Raw genomic sequence first — 22,876 nt, 5'->3', positions numbered from 1 at the left:
GGTGGTCAGGGGGAGGAGACAAGTGAGGTAACAGATAAGGACTAGCTTTAAACAGGAAAGCAGGATGTTGTTATTGTTGGGTTGCTGTGAACTTAGGGTGTATAATAATGGGCATCTTTGGCAGATACTGCTACATTATATGAGAGAGCTCACGCTTCATGCTTGCAAATCTGCAAGGCTATTTCCTCGAAGTTTTTCTGGCCCTATGAAAAGAAAAAAAAAAGCTACCAGGGGGGATTTGTTCTTATCCTCTCATGCAACAGTAATTTCATTTTCAAATCATTAACAGGAAGGCATCCTTATCTGATCATTCTTGATACAAAACCTTATCTTAGAGGCCTGATACCATCTCCTCAACTTCCCCAAGAGCTTTACTGATTTCAGTTGAGAACCCTTAACTCTAAATAAAACATGGTATGAACCTGGCTCCTTCCTGAACCTCTTTTGGTATCTCTCTATCAGCTGATTCCTTTTTTTTTTTTTTTTTGCCTCCTGTCCTGGCATTTTGCTGTAGATTGTTACCAGAATTTCATTGCTACCTTACACGATAGGAGCAGATAATGGAGAGCTGAGCTTATTTTCTAATTTACTTTGAAACCAAATTTTGGATTACATGTATGAGGAGGGGAAGAGCCAGGCTATGATGGGTGAGAATAGTCTTTAACTCTGAATATAAATGAGTTTTTATAGGAAAGCGTCTTTCTCGAGAACTCTCAGTGTGGATAGGAGTGGAGGTGGGGTAGAGGTGCTTGGTTTCCAAAACATAAATGCAATCAAAAGCCGACCTTCCCTAGTCTACCCTGCCAGACTCCTATTCAAAGCTAGTTGGTTTCTTAGAATTCCACCCAGCTTTTCTCTTCATAACAGGAAACTTTATTGTGCTCACCTTAAAGGTAAAAAGGCCCTTTCAAGATGATATTTGCCTTACCAGAGAGATGTGCTGGGGGGAGGTGTTTACTTTTCTGAGACACCTATAGAAATAAATCTATTTCTGAACTTGCGGCCATTTGAATTGAAAGAGCTTCATTTGAATCTGGGACTTGGAAAGCATTTGATCTTTGATTTCCCCCACGCCCCACTCCAGGGGCTTCGAAGCTGAGGGTAGCCAGCAGGGGCCATGTGGTCCAGAGCACCAGCCCTGGACCAGGCTGCCTGGGTCTAACTTCTGGCCTGTCCCAGCCAGCTGTGTGAATCTGAAATCTAACCTATCCATACTTCAGCTTGCTTATCTTTATAATAGCTGCAAAGTCAAGTCATGGCCATCTTGTGGTACTTATTGTAAGGTGTAAATAAGCAAGTCTAGGTGAGGTGTTCAGAAGAGTGCATGAAATACACAGGCATTATATTACCTGGAGCTGGTGTTATCCCCACGCTGGAGCAGCTGATGGGATCCTGTAGTATGAGCGGCCATTCAAGCCCCACTGCTATGCTCAGTCCTCCACGTGTGCATATGTCCCTGAGCTTTTCTCACAGTCACTGCATGAAGCAGATACTATTATTTTAGCCATTTCAGGGCTGAAATTTCAACCCAGGTCAGTCTGACAACAAATCCCAGTGCTCACTCCCTCTGCTGTACTGGAGCGCAGCCTGTCACGTGGCCATGGGGAGTTGGGTGTGTGGGGGAATGTGTGCTGGAGAGTGGCGTAGGGAATGGTGGAAGGAAATGAAGATTCCTAGCCTGTGACCAGGTGATCAGACAGTCATGGAGACTCCTTGCCCCTTGTCATTCTTCCTGGAGAGGAATTGTGTGGGAGCAGTGAGCTGGAGAGGGGCTCAGGAGTCCTCTCTTCCTGGGATTTGGAATTTGTCTTCCTTCTTGCAATCTTGCCTTCCATCAGTTGGTTTATTTTATTACAGCCTCTACTCCTTGCCTCTCTTCTTGAAACCCCAAGTACCTGTATGCATGTATTGGGGGAGGGATAAAGAGTTTAGAGCCTTAGAGCAGAGTGGCAGAAGTTCTAAACCCGGGTAGTGAAAGAACTCTGACCTGGAAATGAGGAGACCAAAGTCCTGGTCATTTCTCTGCTAATAGTGAGCAGGATAACCCTGCTAAAGTCATGGAATCGTTCTGGGCTTTGTGAGGTGAGGAGTAGAAGTGTCTGATACCTGGTGGTTCTAGTCAGCTTTTCCTGGATCTCTGACCTCTGGGAGCTTGTTGGTGGCAGTGAGAATGTGTGGCGATAGAGGAGGTGATGGAGACGATGATGATGGTGGTGGAAGTGGTGACAGAGAGGGTGATGGGGTAGGGGTGATGGTGATGATGGTAGAGGAGGTGATGGAGATGCTGACGCTGGGAATGATAATGTCATGATGGAGGAGGAGGTGGTAGAGGAAGTGATGGAGATGGTGTGATGGTAGAACTGGTGGCAGAGAGGGTGATGGGGCATGGGTGATGGTGATGACGGTAGAAGAGGTGATGGAGATGTAGCGGCAAAGAGGTGGGGTGGAGGTGATAATGAAGGTACTAATGGTCATCACTACGAAGGGCCCTTGGCTGGCAGCAGGCACTCTATTGAGCATTTTATTACCATGTTTCGTCTTCCCAGCAGCCCTTGTTTGGTCCGTTTTATAGATAAGCTTGGATGAGTAAAGCTGAACGTCCCTTGGTGGGTGGAGTTGCCAGATGGAGGCAAAGCCAGAGGGGCCAGGATATATACCATTGGAACATCTGTGATAGGCACAGAGCAGGAGGGTGGGTAAGCCAGCCTTCCTCATGATTTTTCACCACGTCCTCGGCCTCTATGACCAAGCTGTGCCCCGATGGAAATTGAGGATTCTAATTGCAGGATTGCATTCTGCTGGGGCCACCTGGAAGATAACCTCAAAATAGTCTTTCCCTGCCCCCCACCTCCCCCATCACCAAATTCTCTTCTAGATGTTTCCTCTTCATCTCTAAATCATCAGTTTGGCCGCTGACCTCAACCTTATGCTTTGAGTCTTGGCCTGCAGCCTCTCTAAAAAAGAATTGTGGCATCTTCATGGGGACCATGATTTATCACATTATTCGGAGACAAATGACTGTCCTCCAACTTGTCTCTCTGGTAAATGTGGCTCTTACATATCCGTTTTACCTGCTGACCCTCACTGTATGCTGCTTATATCCATCAGGCCATCTTGCAGAGAAACAGGATAAGAAACACGTTTTTTGTGTAGATAATCCAGGGATTGGCCAGTCGCACAGTGGGGTGGGACGCTAGAACTGTCATCCCCCGAAGGCACTCGACAGAATCAAGACTTTTCAACCCCTGTCTAGACCTCTTTGTTGGGCTCAAGGGTTTTTGTCTTGCTTGAATGAATGGCCAATTCTTTCTGGAAGTTCCCACTGTCTCCTTCCCTTCCCCTCAGGATGGGGGATGGAAATCATGCAGGTGCTAGCTTCCGTGTCAGGAGGGTTAGTATGGAACCCTCTGGACAGGGAAGCTAGCCTCAGATTGACTCTGTATATATTAGATGCATTTAAGTTTGAAAATTTTAAAATTTATTTGACAGAGAGCATGAGCATGCACAATCAGGGGGAGCAGCAGGCAGAGGAGAGGGGAAGCAAGCTTCCTGCTAAGCAGAGAGCCCACAGTGGAGCTCGATCTGAGATCATGACCTGAGCTGAAGGCAGACACTTAACTGACTGAGCCACCCAGGCGCTCTAGATGAATTCAAGTTTTAAATGCCCTCTTGCTCAGCCCTCGCCTGGAACCTCCAACACCCTCCCCATCTCCCACAAATGTTGACAGAGCAATCAGTACATAATGGTTTTCTGTCCTGTGCCGAGGATACAGGAGTGAACATGGGACATCTTGTTCCCATGGAGTTTATGGTCTAGTTGATGCTGCGGTGTTAGGATGACAGGGACAGGAGTAAAAGGTGCTAGTGAACTTGTAGTAGGAAACTTGAAATACAGCCTTGTGGAGTCAGGAAGGCTTCCTGGAGGCAGGGACAGCAGAAACTTGTTGAATAAGAGCTGAACAAAGTATGGACAGTCAGGAAGAGAGGGGTGGGATGAAGGGACCGAAGGGAAGGAAGAGCAGAAGGGAGAGAGATGTGGTCTGGGTCTGGGCATGTGCAGAGTCTTGGGAGTCTCGGGAGGACAGACTGAGGGGTGTTCACCCCACCTGGGCCTGGCCTGCCTCGGTTCTCTCAGGGTCTCTGTCTTGCTGCACAGAGGGGGCACAAGCAAGGACCTTGGAACTAGAGAGGCAGGGGGAGATCTGTAGACGCATCCATTTGTCTCCACGTTCCCAGAATGCTCTGATGCCTCTGCTGAGCACTTGGTGGAGTGTGGCTTTACCCAAGGATTGTGTGGTTTCCCTGGATTCTGAGGGGAGCTCACGGCCAGTACAGACACCACCAGACTGGGATACCCTGTGTTTGGACTCCTGGGCTGTGCGAATTTAGACTCTTCACCCCACTTCCCTGGGGATTCTCCTGGTTTACCAGGAGACTCCACTCTTCTGGTTTTTTTTTTTTTTTTTCAGAGCTGACGTCCTGAGGCTTTGATTCTCTACCCTTTGCAAGTACCTAAATTCCATTAAAACTGCAGGCTTTCAGCCATAAAAGCTGATGAGGGTTTGTACGTGGTGGGGGGGTGGGGTGGGATGAGTTGGTCCCCTGGAGGGGGGCCTGGCCATCCCACAGTCAGCAGCTTCCGCCCTCATTCATGGCCCTCGTTACCAACACCCACTCTGTGCTGGGTGTTTCAAGAGAGGAAGCGTTTCTTTCTTTCTCTTTCTTTCTTTCTTTCTTTCTTTCTTTCTTTCTTTCTTTTTATTTATTTATTTGACAGAGAGATCACAAGTAGGCAGAGAGGCAGGCAGAGAGAGAGGAGGAAGCAGGCTCCCCGCTGAGCAGAGAGCCTGATGCGGGGCTCGATCCCAGGACCCTGAGATCATGACCTGAGCTGAAGGCAGAGGCTTTAACCCACGGAGCCACCCAGGCGCCCCAAGGAAGCATTTCTTGTTGAGGAGCAGCCTTGGGCTTTTGTGGCCACACCGCACATCAGACCTAACTGTCCGCGGACTCAGGACCAACTTTTGCATAGAAAGCTACACCACTGCATACAGTTGAGATCCACGGAGAAAAATACGTATTCAGTGGATTGCAGTTGATCTGGGAAGATGCATTCGTAAAGGAACAGAGGCACTAAAGCGTAATGCTGACCCTAAATGCTGCTTGCTTTGAGCACACATGACTGTCCTACAGCCCCCAGACAGGAGGGCTTGTTTTAGAAATACATAATTGCACTTGTAGTGATTTATAGTTGGTCGTCTTATCCTGAAGCTTGTAGAGCAGGAGATAGATGTGATGCTTAGCAAATCGCAGACCATTTTGGAATTTGGGTCTCTGGCTTCAACATGGTGGATGGAGCCACATGCGGGGCTGAGTCCTTTCCTAGGCTCCATCACATAGTGGGGCAAAGATAGGAACATCAAACCATCCATCTTTGTGGACAGAAGCGGCCATGTGTGGCCTTTAGATCATTTTAAAATTGTGGCCTGTGCCCTTCTCTGAAAACAAATTCTCCCTGCTCTTCTGTCTTCTTAACAACATTTCCCAATAGGAAAGAGGGCAAGAAGGCAGATGGATTTATACTGAAGTCACTCTGCCCACAGGTCCCTGGGAAAGTGACCTTAAGGAATCCAAGTTTGCCCTGGCAGGGTGAGAGAACACGGGACGTGGAGTGGGATCTCGGCAGGGAGGGGTGTCCAGTGCTTGGCCAACACATGGGTCCCTCACATCCCATCTGCGTTGCTTCCAAAGCCTTTCTGCTTTCCTTGGGCAAACCTAGGGCAGTCACCACGCAACACTTCAGGAAGCCACCCATTAGCTGAGTGGCCTGCCTGCTCCTAATGCAGTTACCTCCTCAAAGGCAGCAAAGAAGGTCTTGCAAAGGGAAAAGGTGTGTGGGGGGACAGCCTAAGCAAGGGCTGGCTGCAGCCTGGTTATGGTGACCTTGGGAAGAGACGGAGGGGAGAAAGGCCAGAGAGAAGAAAGGGAGGAGACAGGACCCCGGCAAGGGCGTGCACAGAAATGAGGGAAGGGTTCTCAGTTACTGTCCACTCAGTCTGTAGGCCTTCAGGGAAAATGGGACTTCAAAATGTGACCAGTGTGACCGTGACAGGACCACAAATGCCTGATGAGGCAGACTCCCTCTCAGCTCATCCTTGTCTTAGACTCGTTCTCAGATCTGAGTTAGCATCAGAACCAACGGGTGGGCTTGGTGCTTCCAGACTGCTGGGCTCTGCTCCCAGTGTCTCTTACTCAGCAGGTCCGGTTGGGATCGAAGATGGGTATTGCTAAGCAGTTCCCCAGAGGGGCTGATGCCGATGTTCCAGGAAGCCTGTTTAGAGAACTACTGTCTCAGAGATTAGAGACCAGACCAATGTTCATGCTGATTTGGGCTCCTTGGATAGGACAAAGTCAGCAAGATCAAGGTCTCAACTAGCTGGCAGGAGCAGTCTGTCAAATGCAGAGATATAAATTGGGAAAGCACTAAACCTTTTATTGGATGTATTTGTCTTTTCCTGTCTTTTCATTCAACTAACCATATGCTTACTTTCCACTGACAATTGCTATTTAAATGTCACTTGACAAGCAGCCGTTCCTTACCATACTTTACGCTGGTTAATTTATTGTCCACAAAACCTTATGGAGTGTTCTCTAATGGGCCTCATTTCCCACTTTCTCCACCCACTCCTTCGTTCTGGTTCTGGCCCTGGCTGGCAGCTCTCAGAATGTGTTGCTATTGGACTCCCCATCCTCTCTTCATGCTGTGTCTTTGCCTGGGTGCCCTTGTCCAGGCTAACCCTCACTCTCCTTTAATTTTCTGGGCATTCACCCCCAGTGGGAGGGTCAACCAGTCTGGGCCACCATGAAACTGTAGCCAGATGACTCTCATGGCCCTTTGCTAGCAGTCACCCGGCTGTGGCTGCCTCGACCTCCTCAGCTTTTTATCACTAGTGCCTAGGCCAGGGTCTGGCATAGACCCGCCAATCAGGAGATGGGTGCAGAGAGTCCAGAGAACATAAATTGGTTGGGGGTAGTGATTGGGGAGATATCTAACACCTAATCACTGTGGTTGGGTTAGAGAGAACTTGACTCTCGGGGCAGAAAGGAGAGAGAAAAGCTATGCTAAGCACAGAAAACCTAAAGCATTCTCAACATCCCCCTGTACTCTGAGGCTTCAGTGATTCCATAAAATGGGATTCCCAATACCAGGTAGAAAAGCAAATCTTTGGGATTCCTTTAAATCCCAAAAACTACATTTGCTGGAGAGAGAGAGGGAATTTCCAGATCTTTCTGGCTTAGCACAAAGTATTCTTTTCTAGCAGGTAGTTATGTAAAGTGGACAGCCTGATGGATAGATGGAGCCCTTTTCAGCTGGGTCACCAGATTAGGAACTGGATTCATGTCTTGTTTTCCAAACATGCTCCAGCTCCCCATGGCTGCATTGGACCTTCCTTGTGGGGAAAGCATGTGCCCCAGGGCCTTATTATGTGCTTATTTCTTGAGGAGTCTGGTGCTAAAACTGAATTCAGGCAGTGTGCAGAACAGATGCGCTGCCTTTAGCTGAGATCTGAGACTGACCCGCCTTACCTTACATGGCATTCCAGGCTGTGGATGGTCAGCATTTGAGTCTAAAACTGGAGCATAGGAAACTACACTTAACTAGAACGAGAGACTCGCTTGTCAAGCTCAGGTAGAATCCCATGTCACCCTGCCCTTGGAGGTCTTGAGTGAATCACTTAGCCTCAGTTCCATCATTTGTAAAACAAAGGGGTTCTGTGCCTGGTCTCTGGAGGGAGACCCACTTGGCTGTTCTCTGAGGACTCTGAGATGAATTCTGGGGAGCACATGAAGAGCTACCTTCACTTGAAAGTCGAGAGGGGAGAAAAGAGAGCCCAGAGTCAGCAGCACGAACGTCACCATGTCCCAGGTGGCATAGTTTCACGTCTTCCACAGATAAAACCAGGCAGGCTGACTCAGATGCTGTTGAAATGTCAGGCTTTCGTGTGAGATGCTGTTGGACATCGGTATTACTTCTGTTTTTAAACAACATTACTCCACTGAGAATAAATCTGTGTCATTGTCTAATGGCGCCTGTCATTTTAGTTGTAGTGATCACGGAGGAAAAATGGAAGTACTTTATGTGGAAAAACAGCTAATCTATGAAGGTATTTCTTAACCCAGAGCACAAGGCTGTCTGGAATATAATACAAATCTATCAATAATGCAGTTAAAACAGTTTACTTTCTTAACATGACTAGGTTCAGTTCACTGATCTTCATTCAAGTTCATAGTAAAGTTACTTATCTGCAGGCTACACATTACACCATACAGACCAAAGCATTATAGATTTTTCCAAATGTGAGTCCAAACTGATGGCAGCCAAACATAAATTTAGTCAAATCTTTAATATACTCTGTTAAGGCCCAAATAAGATTTTCAAGCTTTGTCTCAGAGTAGCTAGGACGAGAGCTGGACCAGTCGCAAATAGCCCAATAAAAAGTTACCTTTGGACATGATATTTATTCTCACTGCCATCTAAAATAATGTACCATTTTTCTTTTTTCAAATGTAAAAGTGAGCAATTACTTGTCATTGTGAAATGACAAATTTTACAAGGGGGCTGGTTTGGTTCCCCCCAACTTGTCCCCAGAGGCTGACCTCTATTCCATGGCCCACGGAGGCGCACTTCAGATCCGACAGTGGTGAGTGCTTATATGCCTAATGCTCCATTTTCCTAGAACAAAATTATCTTCCAAAGCATAGGAGCAAAGACACCACCACTTCTGCCCACCGCTGCTTGCAGTGGGAGAAGAATATTCCAACAGCCCAACCAAGTGTCTGGCACAATCTGCTATTCCACAATGCCGAGGCGGGGTTTCGAATGAGAAATACAAAATACCATTTTGTGCTTTGAGAATTATTTAGGCCATCACTAACTGGCAGTCGCCTCCTATGGAAGGCTTTTCATATGTAAAGACTCTTTTGGGTAGACTCCTGCTCTACCCAAGGCTGACAAAGCATACTCTGATATGGGATCTGGGTCCACTCGGCTGCCTCAGAATCTTTTTTTTTTTTAATTAATTTTTTTTTTTTCATTATGTTCAGTTAGCCAACATAGAGTACATCATCAGTTTTTGATGTTCAATGATTCATTCGTTGTGCCTAACACCCAGTGCTCATCACGTCACATGCTCTCCTTAATGCTCACATGCTCTCCTTAATGCTCACATGCTCTCCTTAATGCTCACATGCTCTCCTTAATGCTCACATGCTCTCCTTAATGCTCACATGCTCTCCTTAATGCCCATCACCCCCTCCCCTCTGTAACCCTCCGTTTGTTTCCTGGAGTCCTGAGTCTCTCATGGTTTGTCTCCCTCTCTGATTTCTTTCTGCTCAGTTTTCCCTCCCTTCCCCTGTGGTCTTCCGCACTATTCCTTATATTCCACATATGAGTGAAACCATATGATAATCACATCTGAATCTTAGGAAAAATATTAGGAATCTTGGGATTCCTTGGTTGGACAGGACTCCCTGGGTATGTGGCTGGGAAGGGGCAGGTGGGAAAATGGGAGGAGACACTAAGGAGTCCTTCTGTGGGGATGGGTACTTGACCCTGTGCCACAGACACTAGCCAGGTACGGCTAGTAACCAACAGAATGGTGTAAGAACAAAAGCCACATGGGTCTCAAAGTATAAAAAAAAATAATGTTAAAACTCTCAATTTTAGGTTGATTGCATATTGACATTATGTGTGAAATAATATTTACCATAGATTTGGTTAGGAAATGTTAAAATTGACACCCCCTTTTTCTACTTTTTGGATGTGATTATTCAAAATTTTAATTTTTTTTTTTAGATTTTTTTTTTTTTTTATTTGATAGAGATCACAAGTAGGCAGAGAGGCAGGCAGAGAGAGAGGAGGAAGCAGGCTCCCTGCCAAGCAGAGAGCCCAATGCGGGGCTTGATCCCAGGACCCTGGGATCACGACCTGAGCCGAAGGCAGAGGCTTTAACCCACTGAGCCACCCAGGCACCCCTCAAAATTTTAATTTTAAAGCCACCTACGTGGCTTATATTTCTAGTGATCAGTGCTACTTTATATCCATTTCACAGGGTGGAATTATGGCTCATGTTCACACGTGTTTCCTGTATTTTTTAAACAGAGGAAAATGAGAAACAATCATAATCCGGAGTCTTTCAGAAAAAATAAATGTATAAGGGAGAGTCTGAGAGTCTGGCACACACATGTCCTAGTTGTAGGATGGGGGCAACTAACCTGAGACTCACCTTCCTCTTCTGTAAAATGTACATAGTAACAGCTTTGATCTCACCAGGTTATTGTCAGAAGTGACAAATGCAGAGGAAAGCAGCACAGAGTGCTCAGCTCAGAACCTGACATAGTGAAGAATCAATACTTCGTTATTCTTGGTTATATGTCAAGATTTTTCTGATGCCTTATCATTTTTGTTTAGGATTCAGAGCGAGTGGCATGAGCAGGGGTAGGAGCAGAGCGAGAGGGAGAAGAACACTCCTTCTCTGAACAGGGAGCCCAATATGGGGCTCGATCCCAGGACCCTGACATCATGACCTGAGCTGCAGGCAGATGCTTAACCAATGGAGCTACCCAGGCGCCCTTCTGATGGCTCATCTTTACTTAATCCCTGTGGATTTCTAACTCCGCTCCTTGTCTCTCTTGTTCTCCAAGTTCCTGTTTGCCATCCTGCCTTCTGTTGTATATCAGACAGCCAAGGTTTCGCCTTATCACTGCAGAAGCTTGGGTCTGGTTCCCAATTTTTGGCAACTTGTTCAAAATAAGGCACCTCCCACTTATTGACTTTAGCTCACTTGGATTTCAGAGCAAAAATTTTCTCCTGGCTGAAACTGCCAATCAGGACACAGCACTTCGACTGCTCGTGTTCCTTGCCTCATCCCCAAGATACCTGGTCTTGCCTTTGACTGCACTGCGTCTTTTGACAAGAAGGTCAGTCAAGACCAACTGATGCCACCAAAGAGGGTGAAGGTAACAAGAAAGGTTGCTCAGGAGAACCAGGCCAAGGCCAGAACAACTTTGTAACTTGCCCTCAAACCTGGCCCTTTTTCTTTTTTCCTTCGAGGGGCTTGGAAAGCCGTGCTGTGTTCAAGTAAGGACAAGTGGGTTCTCGTCGCCTTCTAGATTCTTGCTGCCTGAAGTGACACCTCCCACAGTGTTGCAGAACACACATCCGAAACCCTGTGCTCAATGTCCATGTTCTGGGAACTAAGTCTTCAGATGAAGCTGGTTGTACTTGTCTGCAGTGGCAGAGAATAGAAAAGAACTTAAGCCTCGATGAAGACATGTAGCTTCCCTAGGTATGAAAAGCTTCCTAGTTCTTTCAGTTAAGGAGATGAACCTTTTAGTCAGAACTGCTTCCAGTATAAACAAGGAGAAATCACTTACGGACCCACTTGGAACAGCACGCGCGGCTGGAATGCGTCCATGTCCATGCTTTTTGAAGCAGTGGGAAAAAGGCTCCCACTTGCCTATGCAAGTATTTTTGTTGTTATTGTTTAAACACAGAGAAATGATTCTTCTCATCCACCAGCTTTAACTAGGTGATTCAGATGATACTCCTTAGGTGATTTTTTTTTTTTTTTTTTTTTTTGGTCTTTTCGATTCACTGAGTGTTCTCAGGGAAGCAAACTCAAAGAAATAAGCAAACTGGTTTGTGTTTTAAGCTTGGGCTGAGGTTTGACAAGAGAAACCCTTGGAAATTATCAGGGAGAGTGGAGCTTCCTGGGCCTTCTTTGTGGACAGCTGGGTTTTGTGGAGGATTTGTTGAGGGAACTGGGTTATTACCGGGGTAGAGAACATACCGAGGGCCACTCCAGCCACCAGGTAAGGAAGGCATGCCAAGGGGAGTGCGTGTGAGAGGGCCAACCCTGGAGGCATGAACAGAGCTGGTTTTCTGGGAGCATTTGTGAACAAAATGTTTACCATGGATCAGAGGCAGTCAGAGATTATTGCCAACCATCGTTTCCCTGTGGTTTCCTAGAAAATACAAAGGTTCAAAATGTGAATGGATCTTCCTTACTATGATAAGCAGATTTAAGAGAGGGAGGGAGCATTTCTAAAAATTCTGTACACAGCTTTAAGATACCAGCTCTCCACACAGGAACTTACATTCTGGTGTCTGGGCTCCGGAGTGAAGAGAGCAAATGCTCTGTAGATTACTGGTCTTCCTTTTTTGGGATGTGTTTTTTGGTTGTTGTTGTTTTTGTTTTGTTTTTGTTTTTGTTTGGTCACTGTAGATAAATGTTCCTTTTCTCTGTCAGAGGTCATAGAAACAGAGATGTGTGTGTTAAGTTGAGATATAAATAAAGGGGCATGCAAATATATCCCTACAGTCATCCTGTGATCTGCTTACGGGTCAGAGCGGTGTCTCCTGAGAGCCTGATTCTTTTGGAGGCTGATGTAGCTCAGAGCCACAAAGGCCATGAGCATGCTATTGGCTAAACTTGAAAGATGTTTTATATTTTCCAGTACTTGAGGATAATTGTCTTTTTCCCCCATGAGGATGGAAGAGATGATACAACGAAATATATATGAAAAGGAACAGAAGTGCTGTTGCAGGAACGAGAATTAGAATTACAGGTGTACACCCCTAGTAGATACATGTCCAGGAAACATTCTCAGTGACAGGCTCTTCCCGATTTTGTGTCCCTTGAAATTGAATGCACAATCAGTGTGACTAAACATGCTTCTTTGTGATAAGGGACACCATTTCCATTTGTCTTGAAAATATCACTGGGTCTTTGTGTGGACATTCTTCAAAGTACAAATATTGTTTCACCTGATTTTGCAGAGTGTATACATCTGTTTCCTGAAAAAGAACTGGATTGCGAGACTACATAATATGCTTTCTGGATGAAAACTTTTTTTTTTTTAAATTAAGAGCTATCAACAGGTACAAACAATTGTCTAAAGCATTTAACGGTCTAACACAGTCCACGCCCTGGGGCTTGAAATACTGTGAAATTCCTTTTTGCTAGCCCCAAGAGAAGCTGTCAAGCACAACACTGAAAACGGTACCATTTTCTGACCGGTAAGCGCAGATCTGGGGAGCTCAGTATTTTGTTTCTTGCATTATTGTTCTCATGCTGTTTCTGTCTTGCCTCTCGCCTGCTCAGGGCTGATTGTCGTGACCTTGGCGGTCTGCTGGATGCCTAACCAGGTGCGGAGGATTATGGCAGCGGCCAAACCCAAGCACGACTGGACCAAGACCTACTTCCGGGCGTACATGATCCTCCTCCCCTTCTCCGACACCTTCTTCTACCTGAGCTCCGTCATCAACCCGCTCCTGTACAACGTGTCCTCGCAGCAGTTCCGCAGGGTGTTCGGCCAGGTGCTGCGCTGCCACCTGACGCTGCCCCACGCCAACCACAGCAAGCACCTGTGCGCCCACGGCGCCTCCGCGGCCGCCAGCACCCGCTCAGCGCGCCGCCCCCTGATCTTCAGGGCTTCGCGTTCCAACTCCTCTGCAAGAACGAACAAGGTTTTCTTGAGCACTTTCCAGAGCGAGGCCAAGCCCCAGTCTGAGCCCCAGCATTTGAGTCTCGAGTCACTAGAGCCCAACTCGGCAATGAAACCACCCACTCCTGCCACGGGGAATGGTTTGCAGGAGCATGAAGTGTGATGTCAGGTATGGAAGCCTTGAAGGCTAACCGGCCTTCTAACTCCCCCAACGAAAGCAATATTATCCTGACACAGCGGTGACGAACTGTGCCCTTAGGAGGGACAGCAGTGGGAGCTAGGGGCCTTGGGGGAAAATGGATGCCCACCTAAGTGCCTTCTAAGGGCGGATCCTGCCAGCTGGACCTTGCCTCGGGAGAGACGGGGCAGACTTTTGCTTACGTCTTCCCTTCCTTTAAATACACACTGAAAATTCAGACTGAATTTATTCAGAGCTTACAAAAAATGTTTTACACTGAGCTCTTTCAGTGACGAAGGAACTGAACGAAAGAGAACACACTCCCCTTCCCACCCAGAATAACAGGACACCCAGGAGAAGCTTGGGGAGCAGAGGGAGTGGAGGGCCCGAAGAACAAAGCAGGAGGGGCGAGCATCTCCTTCAGCTTCAGCAGTGAGCCAAGAGGAGGGCCAAGTGGAGGAGCAGGACGGTGGTGGGGAGCCCGGGCCGGAGGGCCAAGGCAGAACTGCTCCGTTTCTTGGGTCGGGGCCCGTTGCAAAGAGGGGTGTTGCAGCAGCTGATGCACACTGAGTTCAGTTTCCCAGGGGAGCAGAAGGACTGGTACCCGGCCGAGGCGATGAGGCAAGCCGCTGAAGATGCACACGACTTCCGGTACATGACGCCTGCAACACAAACCCAGGGACTTGGGTTAATGCTGGTGCCCAAAGGGGAGCTCATCCTTCCTCCTCCCACAGCCCACACACCTGGAGGGGTGAGGAAGGTAGTTTGGGTTGTTTCCTTGAGCACCCACCACTACCTATAAGGAAGAGGACTTCTTCCCCATATAGCTCCATTACTTTTGACAAATTGCGGATATCTCCACTAGCTGTTTGGAACAAAGAGCTATTAAATCAAAGTTCGCTTTTAAAAATGATACAGAGGGGCGCCTGGATGGCTCAGTGGGTTAAAGCCTCTGCCTTCGGTTCAGGTCATGATCCCAGGGTCCTGGGATCGAGCCCCGAATCGGGCTCTCTGCTCAGCAGGGAGCCTGCTTCCTCCTCTCTCTCTGCCTGCCTCTCTGCCTACTTGTGATCTCTGTCAAATAAAAATAAAATCTTTAAAAAATAAAAATAAAAAAAATGATACAGAAATTATTATTTACTTTTTAAAATTGCTGTAGCTATCTCATGCCATGGAGAATGATACTGTATCACCTATGGCTGTCATCAAATCCTAAAATTCTCCAAAGAACTAACCCCCATGAGAATAAGATCTCTACTGAAGGGGCCTTGGTTTTTCTGAGGTTTCAAGGTTCCCTAGATTTTAGGGAGGGCATGGCCCAATGTTGACAATATACCCAGGAGAGCCTTATTCCAGGAAACAACTTTGCCCTCAGAATATATGGCCATCTGCCTATGTAGCGTCACACCACCTCCATTTAGTAACATACTGTGTAGTTATGTGAAAGAGCTTTTAAGATCTGTCCAACTGAGAGCACAGTCCTCAGAGGAGGTTATCTTGAATACTCAAGTTCTTTAAGCTGGAACCTTATTCAAGTCCAATAATAGCTAACTTTATTTGCGTGCTTACCTATAGGCCATGCAGTCTACAGTGGACTGCTGTGTCCTGGTTCAACCCTACAAGAGAGATCCCCATTTCACAGATGGGGAGCATGAAGGGCAAGAGAGATTTAGGAACTTACCCAAGGTCACACTCCTGGGAAACAGGAGCTGGGATTTGAACCTAAATTCTGGCTCCATTCTGTCAAGTCCTTACTAGTATATATACCAAAGTTGCCAGCCAGTAAACCACAAAAATATTTTTTGGGGGGTGTGGGGTGGTTGGAGGACAACAATATCTCCTACTGAAGCTGGACCTGGATGTGAGTGGCTCTGGCTTGTGTACCGCCCTGCACAGCTGAGGGCTCCAACCCACTTTACCTTCGGACTCCCTTCGGAGATGGGTGTTTGCAGGCAGTGCTTCTGTTTGCACCTTCCTCCCCTTTCTGAATCGTGGTTTTGGGTTATGGAGAAGTAGTAAAGAATTGAGCAACCTAAAACTTCCAAGTGGGAGGTAAAGAAATACTTTAAAACACAATTTTAAGTCATTTTTGTTCTCTAGCTACAAATTTGAAAGGATGGATTTTCTTTTTTTTTTTTTTAAGATTTATTTATTTATTTATTTGACAGACAGAGATCACAAGTAGGCAGAGAGGCAGGCAGAGAGAGAGGGGAGGAAGCATGCTCCCTGCTGAGCAGAGAGCCCGATGCGGGCCTCGATCCCAGGACCCTGGGATCATGACCCTAGCTGAAGGCAGAGGCTTTAACCCACTGAGCCACCCAGGCGCCCCTTCTGTTTTTAACACTATAGACTGTAGCTGCTCTGGTAAGATTTATCAGGTAAGATATCTCAGACAGAATCTGTGTGTGTGTGAGAGGCACTGATTTGCAGGAAACCTGCTGCTGGGCATTGCCCATTTTATTCTCAGAGTCCCTTTTTCTACCCATTGCCATTTTAGGAGCTTCTGCTGTCATTTGCTAGTTCAATGTCAATAAACTTTCTTGAAGTGAACTTTAAAAATTAAGAATACTTAATGTATTTTTCACTTAAAAAAAAAAAAACAATGAGATAAGGTGAAGATGCCCCCTAAGAATACCACAGGGGCACCTGGGTGGCTCAGTGGGTTAAGCCTCTGCCTTCAGTTCAGGTCATGATCCCAGGGTCCTGGGATCAAGCCCCACATCAGGCTCTCTGCTTGGCGGGGAGCCTGCTTCCCCCTCTCTCTCTGCCTGCCTCTCTGCCTACTTGTGATCTCTGTCAAATAAATAAATAAAAACTTAAAAAAAAAAAGATGTAGAGTGGCTGGACTAAACACCACCACCACCATCAAAACAAGACCCATCTCTACAGTGCCTACAAACTAACTGCAGATATTGCATGCAAATGGAAACCAAAAGAAAGCTGGGAGAGCTCACTTGAACAAAAGAGGCTCTAAAAGACTGTAATAAGAGATAAAGTAGGGCATTATGCAAAGGGGTCAATCCAGCAAGATAGAACATTTGTAAATATTTATGCACCAACATAGAAGCACCTAAATGTATAAAACAAATATTAATAGACCGAAGGGAGAAATAGCAGGATAACACCTGGGCAACCTTAATACCCCATTTACATTAACAGACCATCCAGACAGAAAATCAACAAGGAAACCTACACCTTCGGTAACACTGAACTTGAGGTGGAATGTTCTGTATATGTTAAGCCCATCAAAAAGCCACAGGGCAGAGAGAGAAGATGGCACAGGAAGAGGATCCTGAACTCACCTCGTTCCACAGCCATACTCAGGCAATAACCATGTCTACGCAACTAACTGAAAATAACTTGAAAATTGGAAGACCAGATATTCTACAACTCCACAGAGAAAACCCCACACAGAGGAGAATAGGAGGGTTAGAGATGCAGTTGAGAAGTGAACCCCTAGAACAGATAACCACAAGTGGGAGAGAAATCACCAGCACAGAGGAGTGAGGGGATCAGACCCCACACTAGCTAACCCGAGGCCTGAGGATTTGCACTAAGATGGCCATTCCCACAATGTCTGGCTTTGAAAAATCAGCAGGCCTAAATTCTGGGAGAGCCAGAAGGCAACAGGCAAGAAAGTCCCCATGGCTAAAGAGACAGCATGCCAAGTAAATTGGCCTGAGACACGGCATAGAAATAGGACTTTGTAAAGCACCTGGGGTATGTGTAATGGACATGTATTGACTAATCTTAGAATGTGTGCTGGAGGGGCAGGGATCTTTAGGAGATTTCTCTGAGTACAAACTGCTGGGTACCATTTTTCTCCTCCTCCCCCAGTCTAGACAGCCATCACTTGCTGGAGCCAGTTCTAATACTTTGCTAGTATCTACTTTGCTAGTATCCAAAGGACTCCAGCTCTGAAAAAGGGAGGAGATAAGCCTGCTTCTAGGAGTCTTAACTGGACGCATAGAAGCAAGCCCTGCGCTTTGGTACAGGGAGGGTAGGGCAGAGACTAATTGCAGACAGTTAGGATGAGGGCTGCCCCCTGCCCCCAATCTACCAGCAAGCTCACAGTGGCTATAGCTCGGTTTCTCAACAGCAGGTGGAACAAACCCTGCCTGGAGTGCCCATAGCAACTGAAGTGCCTTACTGCAGCCAGCTGGGCTGAGGCCAGCTCCACCCCACCATGTCCAGAGCAGATGCGGTTCAGCCACAATGGGAGGGCCTGGTTCTGCTGATGCACTATAGAGCATCATAGGACCTCTTCTATACAAGGCCACCTAATAGAAACACACATAGAGAACTAGAGAGGATGAGACAGAAGAATAGGTCTTAAATGAAAGAACAAGATAGAATCACAATAAAAAAGTGAAGCTGAGATACGCTGAAGAGAATGGATAAACTCAGAACTTCAACAAGAGACAAAAGATCTAAAAAGAACCAGTCAGAGCTAAAGAATACAACAACTGAAATGAAAAGATACACTGGAAGGAACTAACAGCAGATTAGAGGATGCAAAAGAAGGTATCAGCAACCTGGAAGACAGGGTAATGGAAAGCACCAAGCTCACAGCAAAAAGAAAAAGGGAATGAAAAATGAGAACAAGTTAAGGAAACTCTGCAACATCATGAAGCATTAAAAGATTTGCATTACAGGAATCCCAGGAGAAGAAGAGAGAAGGGGTAAAAACATATTTGAAGGAATAACTGAAAACTTGGCTAATCTGGGGAAGACAACAGACATCCAGATCTAGGAGGCACAGAGGGCCCCTAAGATGGTGAATCAAAGGTGCACACCAAGATACGTAGTAATTAAAAGGGCAGAAAGTGGTGACAAAAAGAGAATCTTAAAAGCAGCAAGAGGAAAGAAAAGTTATATGCAAGGGAAACCACAACAAAGCTATCAGCTGATTTTTCTTTTTCTTTTTTTTTTTTTTAAGATTTTATATATTTATTTGACAGAGAGAGAGAGTGCGAGAGATCACAAGTAGGCAGAGAAGCAGGCAGAGAGCCCTATGTGGGGCTGGATCCCTAGACCCCAAGATCATGACCTGAGCCGAAGGCAGAGGCTTAACCCACTGAGCCACCCAGGTGCCCCTATCAGCTGATTTTTCAACAGAAACATTGAAGGGTGCAAGGGAGTTTCATGATGTATTTAAAGTGCTAAAAGGAAAAAAAACAAGCAAACTTAGAACCAAGAATGTACTCTGACCAGGAAAGCTATCATTCAGAGTAGAAGGAGAAACCGAGTTTCCCAAATAAAAGTTAAAAGTGTTCACTGGCGCAACACTAGCCTAGAAGGAAATGTTGAAAGGAATTCTTTTAATGTATACAAATCATAACTAGAGAAAAATTATGAAAGGAAAAAATTACACGAGTGAAAGCAAGCATATAGTAAGGGTACTGGGTTAATCACTTATAAAGCCCATATAGAGATTAAAACACAAAAGTTGTTAGATCATTTACATCTATAAAAATCAGTCAAAGGATACACAAGATAAAAATATGTAAAATATAACATGTATGTGAAATGTCAAAGGGGAGTAAAGATGTGAGGCTTTTACAGTGTGTTTGAACTTAAGTGAACATCAACTTAATATAGACTGCTGTGCACGTAGGATGTTACATATGAATGTATGGTAACCACAAACCAAAAACCTATAAAAGATACACAAAAAATAAAACCAAGCATAACACTAAAGAAAACCATTAAACCACAAAAGAGAACAGAGAAGAAGAAACAGAGTAGAACTACCAGAACAACTGGAAAACAATTAAAATGGCAATAAATACATACTTATCAATAATTGCTTTAAATGTAAATGGACTAAATGCTATCATCAAAAGAAGGTGACTGAATGGATAAAAAAACCAACACCCATCTATCTGCTGCCTACAGGATACTAACTTCAGACCTAAAGATACAGGTGAAGGGATGGAAAAAGGTACTCTATGCAGATGGAAGTAGGTGGGAAAAAGCCAGCGTAGCAATTTTTATCAAACAAAATAGATTTTAAAACAAAGAATAGAGGGAGAGAAAAGAAGGGCATTGTATAATGATAAAAGGCTTAATTAAACAAGAAAATACAACAATTGTAAATATGCATCCATCATAGGAGAACCTAAATACATAAAGCAAATATGAAGAGACATAAAGGAAGAAATTGACAGTAATGCTGTAAGACTGGGGAATTTTAATACCTCCCTCAAATCAATGGCTCATCTAGACAGAAAATCAACAAGGAAACGGTGGCTTTTGGTGACATGTTAAGCCAGATGGAACTAACATTCCATACCCAAACAGCAGACTATACATTCTTTTCAAGCACACATAGAAATTCTCCAAGACAGATCATATGTTAGGCCACAAACCCGATCTCAATAAATTTAAGAAAACTGAAGTAATACCAAGTAAGTATTGTTACTACACTATACTTGATATTGTTACCTTTTCCAACCATAGCAACATGAAACTAGAAATCAATTACCGGGGGGGGGGGGGGGGAATGAAAAAACAAAAACAAAAACAAACATATTCTACTCAATAACAAATGGATGACAAATCAAAGAGGAAATAAAAAAACACATGGAGACAAATTAAATTGAAAACACAAAAATCTTTGAGACACAGTAAAAGCAGTTCTAAGAGAGAAGTTTACATTCATATAGGAATAACTCAAGAAACAAGAAAAATCTTAATCTAACTTTATATCTAAAGGAACTAGAAACAGAAGAACAGAGCCCAGTTAGAAGAAAGGAAATAATAAAGATTGGGTCAGAAAAATACTAAATACAGACAAAAAATGTAGAAAAGGTCAATAAAATCAAGAGTTCATTCTTTGAAAAGATAAACCAAATTGATAAACATTTAGTCAGACTCCTCAAGAGAAAAAGAGCACTCAAAATCAGAAATGAAAAGCAAATGCTATCACAGATTGTAAGAGAAGCTATGAAAAGTTATATGCCAATAAGTTAAACCTAGATAAATTCCTAGAAAAATATAGCCTTCCAAAACAAAATCTGGAAGAAATAGAAAATTTGAACAGACAAGATGCTAGTAACAAAATTGAATCAGTAATCAAAAAGGTCCAAACTAACAAAAGTTCAGGACCAGATGGCAGCACGGGTAAATTCTACCAAGCATTTAAAAAAGAATTAATATCTATTCTTCTTAAACTATTCCAAAAAAATAGAAGGGGGGGGGGGACTTGTAAGTTCATTCTTTGAGGCCCACATTACCATGAGGCCAAAACCAGAAAAAACACTACCAAAAAACAAACAAAACAACAGCAGCAAGACAACTACAAGGCCAATGTCCCCGAGGAACATAAGTAAATAAACATTAGCAAAGCAAACTCAAAAATATGTTAAGTGCTTCACCATAATCAAGTCGGATTTATTCCAGAAATGCAAGGTTGGTTCCATATTCACAAATCAATATATCGCACTAATAAGAGGAAGGATAAAAACCATATGGCCATCTCAATAGATATCAGAAAAAGCATTTGACAAAATACAACAATGTTCATGACTTAAAAAAACTCTCAGCGAAGTGAGTTTAGGGAGAACATACCTCAACATAATAAAAGCCATATGTGAAAAACCCACACCTAACATCACACTCGGGAGTGAAATACTGAAAGCTTTCCTTCTAAGATCAGGAAACTAACAAGGATGCCCACTCTCACCATTTTTATTAAACATAATAATGGATGGCCTGGTGATAGCAATCAAGGAAGAAAGAAAAGGAATCTGAATTGATAAGAAGTAAAACTGTGACTATTTGCAGAATACATGACACCTCATATAGAAAGCCTTAATGTTCCATGGAAGAGCTATCAGAATAGATGAATTCCATAAAGCTGCAGGGTTCAAAGTTAATCAGTGGCATTTTTGTACACTACTAACAAAGTAGCAGAAAGAGAAACTAGGAAAACAGTCCCATTTACAACTGCACAAAAATAAAAAATTCCTAGGAATAAATTTAATGAAGGAGGTGAAAGGCCAATACTCCGAAAACTAAAATGCATCGATGAAAGAAAGTGATGATACAAACAAATGGAAAGATACTCCATGATCATGGACTGGAAGGCTATTGTTAAAATGCCCATCCTACCCAAAGCAATCTATAGATTTAGTGCTGTCTGCATCGAAATACCAATAGCATTTTTCATAGAATTAGAACAAATAATCCTAACATCTGTATGGAACCACAAAAGCTCTTGAACAGCCAAAGCAATCTTCGGAAAGTAGAACAAAACTGGAGGTATCACAATCAATCCCAGATTTCAAGATACACTACAAAGCTATAGTAATCAAAATGGTATGGTACTGGCATAAAAATATAGATCAAAAGAGTAGGATAGTGAGCCCAGAGATAAACCCACCCTTAGATGGTCAAATAAGCCATGACAAAGGAGGTAAGAACAGTCAATTGGAAAATGTCAGCCTTTTTTTTTTTTTTTAAAGATTTTATTATTTGACAGAGACAGCGAGACAGGGAATACAAGCAGGGGCATGGGTGAGGGAGAAGCAGGCTTCCGGATGAGCAGGGAGCCTGATGCGGGGCTCGATCCCACGACCTTGGGATCATGACCTGAGCTGAAGGCAGATGCTTAATGACTGAGTCACTCAGGCACCCCAGAAATGACAGTCTTTTCAATAAATGGTATGGGGAAAATTGGACAAGAAATAGAAAAGAATAAAACTGTACCACTTTCTTATACCATACACAAAAATAAAGTCAAAATGGATTAAAAACCAAAATATGAGACCTGAAACCATAAAACTCCTCAAAGAAAATAGAGGCAATAATCTCTTGGGCATTAGTCTTAACAACACACATATGGTTATATCTCCTCAGGCAAGGAAAACAAAAGCAAAAGTAAACTACTGGGACTATAACAAAATTAAAGAAGCTTTTGCATGGCAAAGAAAAACATGAATAAAACAAAAAAGACAGCCCACTGAATAGAAGAGGATGTTTTCAAGTAACATATCTGGTAAGGGTTAATACCCAAAATATAAAATGAACTTACACAATTGAACACCAAAAAATAATAACAGTCAATTAAAAATGGAAAGAGAACCTTAGTAGACATTGTTTCAAAGATGACCAACAGACACGTGAGAAAAGATTCAACATCACTCATCATCAGAGCAATGCGAATCAAAACCATGCTGAGATATG

The 22,876-nt window shown here is 44.4% G+C and overlaps 2 protein-coding genes across 5 annotated transcripts in view; one reads left to right on the top strand and one right to left on the bottom strand.

Moving 5' to 3' along the window:
* The window catches only part of GPR39 (G protein-coupled receptor 39), a 199,180-nt gene extending 185,399 nt beyond the window's left edge, over nt 1–13,781 (top strand). The window contains exon 2 of the mRNA XM_047722529.1: nt 13,167–13,781. Within this exon, the coding sequence (XP_047578485.1) occupies nt 13,167–13,672 (506 nt within the window). The 3' untranslated portion in view covers nt 13,673–13,781. The remainder of the gene's footprint in view (nt 1–13,166) is intronic.
* Nucleotides 13,782–13,921: 140 nt separating this feature from the next.
* The window catches only part of LYPD1 (LY6/PLAUR domain containing 1), a 45,888-nt gene continuing 36,933 nt past the window's right edge, over nt 13,922–22,876 (bottom strand). For 2 of the 4 annotated variants that reach the window (XM_047722531.1, XM_047722533.1), the window contains 2 exons: nt 15,607–15,725; nt 14,114–14,349 (listed from right to left, as the gene is read on the bottom strand). In XM_047722531.1, coding sequence (XP_047578487.1) covers nt 14,260–14,349; nt 15,607–15,725 — 209 coding nt within the window. In that variant the 3' untranslated portion in view covers nt 14,114–14,259. Of the gene's footprint in view, nt 14,350–15,606; nt 15,726–22,876 lie in introns of all 4 variants that reach the window. The other 2 variants (XM_047722530.1, XM_047722532.1) reach the window with 1 other exon arrangement.

This window comes from Lutra lutra, chromosome 3 (genome assembly GCF_902655055.1).
Source record: "Lutra lutra chromosome 3, mLutLut1.2, whole genome shotgun sequence".
Taxonomy (NCBI): domain Eukaryota; kingdom Metazoa; phylum Chordata; class Mammalia; order Carnivora; family Mustelidae; genus Lutra; species Lutra lutra.
This window is presented reverse-complemented; position numbering and strand designations above follow the sequence as displayed.